This window comes from Salvelinus sp. IW2-2015, linkage group LG20 (assembly GCF_002910315.2).
Source record: "Salvelinus sp. IW2-2015 linkage group LG20, ASM291031v2, whole genome shotgun sequence".
In the NCBI taxonomy this organism is placed as follows: Eukaryota; Metazoa; Chordata; class Actinopteri; order Salmoniformes; family Salmonidae; genus Salvelinus; species Salvelinus sp. IW2-2015.
In genome coordinates, this window is record NC_036860.1 from 63,083,840 (window position 1) to 63,091,915 (window position 8,076).

Genomic DNA, 8,076 nt, shown 5'->3' on the forward strand with positions numbered 1-8,076 from the left:
AGGAGAGAGTGTGAGTCAGAAAGGAAGTGGTTTGATGCAATTACGACTCTTGTTATAAATGGACTACACAGGTTTCACATACAGGAGTGTTTGCAAACTAACACGTAGCTACATGACTAAATCCTATTTAATGCTGAAACTAAAACACAGCAAGACCAAAGCCAGCCCGGGTTATTGGGATCGGACAGTGAAGAGACAGGAAAGGTAGGAGAGAGTGTGAGTCAGAAAGGAAGTGGTTTGATGCAATTACGACTCTTGTTATAAATGGACTACACAGGTTTCACATACAGGAGTGTTTGCAAACTAACACGTAGCTACATGACTAAATCCTATTTAATGCTGAAACTAAAACACAGCAAGACCAAAGCCAGCCCCTGGCCGCAGCCGAGGTTCTAATGCAATTATAATTTATCGGCTGTTTAAAATAGGCAGGTTAACAGACAGCTGCTTCAATAGGTTTAGTTCGCATGAACACGGCTAACCTGAAAACAAATCTGGTGTGGTATCCATGACGAGTCTGATCCGCTGAGATAGGGATGGCTTCATGGTCAGGGTGACCTCATGGTCAGAGTGACCTATACCGATTGTATGATTAGATTGTCTTTATCTGATTGCAATTTGGTTATAGAAGCTCTTCTCAAACAGATGTTAGTGTAGGTCGGGTAAGTTAGTGCTCTAAATGGTGTCTGTCTATTGGCCTTTACCCAGCAGGCAGAACTGGATGGAGAGACGTTGTCATTATCATGTCTTTCATCACCCCATAGGCAGGTTGTGTACTGGTTGTATAGGGAAGACGTCTTTACCCRATTGCAATCTGGTTACGTGACTCAACCAAAAAAAACATAGTTGAGACGTCATGTGTACAATTTAGCCTGCTGGATATGGTGTTCAGCATTCCTTGTCGATTTGGATTCAAAAGGTGGGAAAGGATGTGCGTAAAGATGCCAGTGTCTGAGTGTTATGTTACCATAATTGGTCTACTTGAGTGTGAAGCTACATCCCCAGGCCCAGGGTTGGTGTTACTTTGTATGTCAGTGTTGCGTTGTTACCATAAATTGCCTTGTCTGAGACAGAACAGCCCATAGGGCAGGAGCCCATCTCCTGTTTCTGTAGCGTGAGGTAGCTTGATGTACAAGTACACCCCCTGGACAGGACACTAGTCTATCGTTTGCCATAGATATACATTATATTACAAGTATTATGCCATTATCTATAGCATTTATAGCCATCATTGTTAATTATCTCCTGTACGGCGTGTGCAGCAGGTGTGTGTGTGTGTTGCACGGGTCAGCTGTTCACCCGCCGGCAATTGTCAACAACCCATCCGCAACCGCCCCGCTATATATGTGTGAAAGTGAAAATCTAGTTAACATCGGTAAAGTTCTCTTTCATCTCTGCTTCTCTGGCACAGTGAAAACATTTAGGGACCGGGTAGAAAATGCAATAACTCCATGGAACATTTCCAAATGACATAATTTTGACCAGTTCTAAGGGAATTAAAATCTGTGAAAACAACCCAACATGTTTCTCACAACATTTCAGTTCGGCTTGGACGCATATTTTATGTGGTTGAAATATAAAATCAGCATTTATGATGCTGATAAAGATTTCACCTTCCCTAACCACGCATTCATTCTCTCAACATGCTGAAAGAAATAAATATTATTTCTCCACTCCTGTTCGAGTCAAAATGTACATTTGGTGTATCATCTTGCTGCAAGAAATGCTTAAATTCTGCAAAAGTTAACATTAAGGGTATGTGAGAGGTTATAGACCTACAGTCAGTGTCCAGATTTCAGTTACTATTCCATTTAACCCATCTGAACAGTACAGTTCTCTTGACATGCCATATTTGAAGTTACAGTCTTGTGACTGTTGAATTTGTATAGCGCCTCAAAATCATCACACATAACATCTTTCCCAAACATTAGGCTGTTCTGGCCCTCCCTGTTCCCAAAACATTTGGCAGTTGTACAGTTAGGACCTAAAGTTTAGGCTAACACACCAATGCCAGAAAAAAATAATGAAAGAAAAACCTCAATGTAGCCTATCGATTTGAATTGCACATGGATTTGTTATGCATTGGTTTTGTCTTTATTCAACCTGCCCGCCCTTCATCCACACAACATTTCATGACCCTAAACCCGCTCGCACAGCGGATATAACCGCACATTAGTGCCAGGGGCGGCAGGTAGCCTAGTGGTTAAAAAACATGAGTCAACCCACGCATCACTAGTATGTGTGTGCGTGCGGTCGGCCTACCTCCTGTGTAGTGCGAGCGGCTGGTTTGTCCTGGTGGTTGGCCAGTATGAGGAAGGGCAGGGTGCAGAGCTGGGGGTGCTGCAGGGCAGAGTGGAGCTCAGTGCGGGCCATCTCCAGGTCCTCGTCTGTGGAGGCGCTGTCCAGGATGAACACCACTCCCTGGGAACCCTGGTAGTACCGCGACCAGTACTTCTTTATCGAGTCTGCTCCTGGAGAAAAAGACAGACGGCTGTGCGCATGAGCACAGGGATGGATGCTCACACACACACACAAACGGACAGACGCGCGCACGCACACACAAACACATGCACACTGACGCCCCACACAATTAGTAGTACCACCAGTTCAAATACATCAATTAAATCAGCTCCTTCAATTGATAGACAGGCCCCCACACATGCTATACACAGACAAGCACACACATATGAAAACACACACACACACACATGTTCTCTTGGCACTGGCTCCAGTATGATTTCAAATTATAACACACTGTCACAAGCTATTACAATACTCTAGTGCCAGTCAAAACCAAACTGTTTTTTAAACGTTAGCTTCAAGAGGCTCGTTCTACATAATTCAATTGTAGGTTGATAATCCAGCAAATAAAATGGATACCTATGAGCAACAGAGACCTCCAGCAAGAAAGAGGGAAAAAATGCTTTGAATTTCAACATTGTTTCAATTGGAATACGTCTGGAGAACATTTTCCAAATGCTTCTACCCTCCTTTCATAAGATCTTTGTGGATAGCGCATTGTGTTTTTAAGACCTCAGGACTGCCAACTTTTAGCCTCCTGCTCTGTTGCGCTGGGGGCCGGTGGGGAAATTACATGTCTGTCTAAATGAAGTGTGTTCAACACAAAAAAGTTTGCATCCCAAATGGAACACTATCCCATGTATAGTGCACTACTTTTGGCCAAACCCCTATCGCATCCTGGGTCAAAAGTAGTGCACTATAAAAAAGGGAATAGAGTGCAATTTGGGACGTAGCCAAAGATTATCTTTAAAGGAGAAACAACTCAGAGCACATTAAAGCAGTTCCCTATGAGAGCCACTCTACAGCACAGTTCAAATGAACTTTCTTTTACAATGAACATATGGTTCCTTTTCTGCACAACAATTTGGGGGTACAAAAGACTCACCAGGCAGGGCATGGCTTTGGTTAGAGTGAGTGACAGAGAGGGGGAATAGAACCACAACCTCGTAGGAATAAGGTCCATTATCAGGACCCGCATTGTTAAATTACTCTCACTGAGTGTGGCTGGAAAAACAACCACTTATTTTTCTGAAATCTAAAAGAGAAAGAGGCCATGGTTTAACTCTTCCATCTCTGGGGCTATAGGAAAAGTGGACCTGACTGTAATTTAACCACGCCCACCGACATCTCTCATTAGGGTGTTATTCATTAGGGAATCAAACGGAAGAAAACAGACAAAACAGGGAGGGGCTACCTGGACTTGTCCAACAAGAAACGCTTGTTTTAATGTTCCATTGCAAAGCGCTTTAAAACATTTTGCCCTAATGAACACGATCCAGGCGTGTTTATGGCTGACTCCGCCCCTCATTACAAGTGTTTACAGATGATTAGCCTACTACTCTCTCTGAGAATCCATTAAAAACTCCATCCCCCAACTTGACCAATATGCCTGCTCAAGAAATTGAGTAATATTGCGTGGGAGTATGAGCTGAAACAGCTTACAGATGAACTATTACGTATCAAAACACCTCAAATAATTGTGTGGGGGGGAATGGGGGTTAGAGGAGGGGTAGGAAGTTAAGTCTTAACTAGACCGTATTATCAAGATGAACCTATTGCTCAAGAACAGATGCTGAAAAATCTGCCAAGCATAAGAGCTTGGCTATCCATCACTACCGTGGCCTGAGAAACAATGTTGAAACCAATGTTCAAACGTAATCTTGCTGAGGGGTGTTTTACAGGCTATTAGGACATCAGCAAGGCTCCCATACACTCATATAAGACCACTGGCTATTGTGTGTGTTCATCTCCCGCTCTATTTATATACAGATGTATGTACGTACAGTTTCAGTTTGGACACACCTACTCATTCAAGGGTTTTTCTTTATTTTTTACATTGTAGAATAATAGTGAAGACATCAAAACTATGAAATAACACATATGGAATCATGGAGTAACCAAAAAAAGTGTTAAACAAACCAAATATATTTGTTATTTTTCAAAGTAGAAAAAATAAAGAGAAACCCTTGAATGAGTAGGTGTGTCCAAACTTTTGACTGGTACTGTTCGTATGTACAAAACTATGTGGACACCCCTTCAAATTAGTGGATTTGGCTATTTCAGTCACACCCGTTGCTGACGTGTATAAAATCGAGCACACAGCCATGCAATCGCCATAGAACATTGACAGGAGAATGGCCTTACTGAAGAGAGTGACTTTCAACGTGGCACCGTCATAGTCAGTTCGTCAAATTTTTTCCCTGCTTGAATGGCCCCGGTCAACTGTAAGTGCTGTTATTGTGAAGTGGAAACACCGGGCTAGGCCCCTTAGTTCCAGTTAAGGGACATTTTAATGTTACAGCATACAATGACATTCTAGATGATACTGTGCTTCCAACTTCGTGGCAACAGTTTGGGGAAGGCCCTTTGCCGTTTCATCATGACAATGCCCCCTTGCACAAAGCGAGGTCCAGACAGTAATGGTTTGTCGATATCGGTGTGGAAGAACTTGACTGCCCTGCAAAGAGCCCTATCCTCAACTCCATCGAACACCTTTGGAATGAATTGGAATGCCGACTGCGAGCCAGGCCTAATCGCCTAACATCAGTTCCCGACTTCAATAATGCTCTTCTGGCTGAATGGAAGCAAGTCCCAGCAGCAATGTTACCAACCCATCAGTAGAAAGCTTTCCCAGAAGAGTGGAGGATGTTATAGCAGCAAAGGGAGGGGGGGGGGGGGGGGGGGGGGGGGACTAATCCATATTAAGGCCCATGATTTTGGAATGAGATGTTCAACAAGCAGGTGTCCATATACATTTGGTCATGTACAGAATATTAAGAACACCCCCCCCCCCTCTTCCTCAAAACAGCCTTAATTCGTCTGGGAACGGACTCTACAAGGTGTCAAAAGTGTTCCACAGAGATGCTGGCCATGTTGTTTCCAATGCTTCCACAGTTGTGTCAAGTTGGCTGGATGTCCTTTTGCCGGTGAACATTCTTGATACACATAGGAAACTGCTGATGGTGAAAAACCCAGCAACGTTGCAGTTCTTGGCACAAACCGGTGCGCCAGGCACCTACTACCATACTCTGTTTAAAGGCACTTACATGTTTGGTTTGGCCCATTCACCTTCTGAATGGCACAAATACCAATCCATGTCTCATTGTCTCAAGGCTTAAAAATCCCTCTGTTTCCGCCCCTTCATCTACACTGATTGAAGTGAATTTACAAGTGACATCAATTAAGTGACCATAGATTTCACCTGGATTCACCTGGTCAGTCTATCAGTTGAAGTCGGAAGTTTAACATACACTTAGGTTGGAATCATTAAAACTTGTTTTTCAACCACTCACACATTTATTGTTAACAAACTATAGTTTTGGCAAGTCGGTTAGGACATCTACTTTGTGCATGACACAAGTCATTTTTCCAACAATTGTTACAGACAGATTATTTCACTTATAACTCACTGTATCACAATTCCAGTGGGTCAGAAGTTTACATACACTAAGTTGACTGTGCCTTTAAACAGCTTGGAAAATTCCAGAAAATTATGTAATGGTTAGAAGCTTCTGATGGCTAATTGACATCATTTGAGTCAATTGGAGGTGTACCTGTGGATGTATTTCAAGGCCTACCTTCAAACTCAGTGCCTCTTGGCTTGACGTCATGGGAAAATCAAAAGACATTAGGCGAAGACCTCAGAAAAACAATTGGAGACCTCCACAAGTCTGGTTCATCCTTGGGAGCAATTTCAAATGCCCTAGGGTACCACGTTCATCCTGTACAAACAATAGCACGCAAGTATAAACACACTGGGACCGACGCAGCCGTCATACGCCAAGAAAGGAGACGCGTTCTGTCTCCTAGAGATGGAACGTACTTTGGTGCGCAAGATTGCAAATCATCCAGAACAGCAAAGGACATTGTGAAGATGCTGGAGGCAACAGGAACAAAAGTATCCTATATCCACAGTAAAAACGAGTAACTATATCGACATACCTGAAAGGCCGCTCAGCCAGAAGAAGCACTGTGACCCAAACTGCCATAAAAAGGCAGACTACGTTTTGCAACTGCACATGGGGACAAAGATTGTACTTTTTTTGGAGAAATGTCCTCTGGTCTGATAAAACGAAAATAGGACTGTTTGGCCATAATGACCATCGTTATGTTTGGAGGAAAAAGGGGGAGGCTTGCAAGCCGAAGAACACCATCCCAACCATGAAGCACAGGGGTGGCAGCATCATGTTGTGGGGGTGCTTTGCTGCAGGAGGGACTGGTGCACTTCACAAAATAGATGGCATCATGAGGCAGGAAAATTATGTGGATATATTGAAGCAACATCTCAAGACATCTGTCAGGAAGTTAAAGCTTGGTCGCAAATGGATCTTCCAAATGGACACTGACCCCAAGCAAACTTCCAAAGTTGTGGCAAAATGGCTTAAGGACAACAAAGTCAAGGTATTGGAGTGGCCATCACAAAGCCCTGACCTCAAGCCTATAGAAAATGTGTGGGCAGAACTGAAAAAGCATAAGCGAGCAAGGAGGCCTAGAAACCTGACTCAGTTACACCAGCTCTGTCAGGAGGAATGGGCCAAAATTCMCCCAACTTATTGTGGGAAGCTTGTGGAAGGCTAACTGAAACGTTTGACCCAAGTTAAACAATTTAAAGGCAATGCTACCAAATACCAATTGAGTGTATGTAAACTTCTGACCCACTGGGAATGTGATGAAAGAAATAAAAGCTGAAATAAATCATTCACTCTACTATTATTCTGACATTTCACATTCTTAAAATAAAGTGGTGATCCTAACTGACCTAAGACAGGGAATTTTTACTACGATTAAATGTCAGGAATTGTGAAACACAGAGTTTAAATGTATTTGGCTAAAGTGTATGTAATCTTCCGACTTCAACTGTATGTCATGGACAGATCAGGTGTTTTGTCTACTCAGTGTATATATGTAACTTTAGACGAACAGAAAACATGACCACAAGCCAGTTTACCAGAAAACATATTGCATTACAATCACGTGTGACGATAACAGAAACCACATTTTCCACAAATGGTATGACATCATGCATGGTGTGAGATTAGTATTTTCAGATTCCTGAGCCACCCACTGACTGGCTGGCTGCTACCCGCTGACTGACTGGCTGGCTGTCTGCTACCCACTGACTGACTGGCTGGCTGTCTGCTATCCACTGACCGACTGGCTGCTACCCACTGACTGACTGGCTGGCTGCTACCCGCTACACGCCGACTGACTGGCTGCTGCACGCCGACTGACTTGCTGCTGCACGCCGACTGACTGGCTGCTGCACGCCGACTGACTGGCTGCTGCACGCCGACTGACTGGCTGCTAAACACCAGCAGGCTGGCTGGCTGCTACACGCCGACTGGCTGACTGGCTGCTACACGCCGACTGGCTGGCTGCTGCCCGCCAGCTGGACGGCTGCTACACTCCAGCTGGACGGCTGCTACACGCCGACTGACTGGCTGGCTGGCTGCTACCCACAGGCTGGCTGGCCGCTACCCACAGGCTGGCTGGCTGGCCGCTCCCCACAGGCTGGCTGGCAGGCTGGCCGCTCCCCACAGGCTGGCTGGCAGGCTG

General features: G+C 44.4%; 1 protein-coding gene across 1 annotated transcript in view; it reads right to left on the minus strand.

The window, feature by feature from the left end:
• The window catches only part of LOC139029547 (ADP-ribosylation factor-like protein 15), a 54,419-nt gene that overhangs the window by 23,666 nt on the left and 22,677 nt on the right, over window positions 1–8,076 (minus strand). The window contains exon 5 of the mRNA XM_070449763.1: window positions 2,263–2,471. Within this exon, the coding sequence (XP_070305864.1) occupies window positions 2,263–2,471 (209 nt within the window). The remainder of the gene's footprint in view (window positions 1–2,262; window positions 2,472–8,076) is intronic.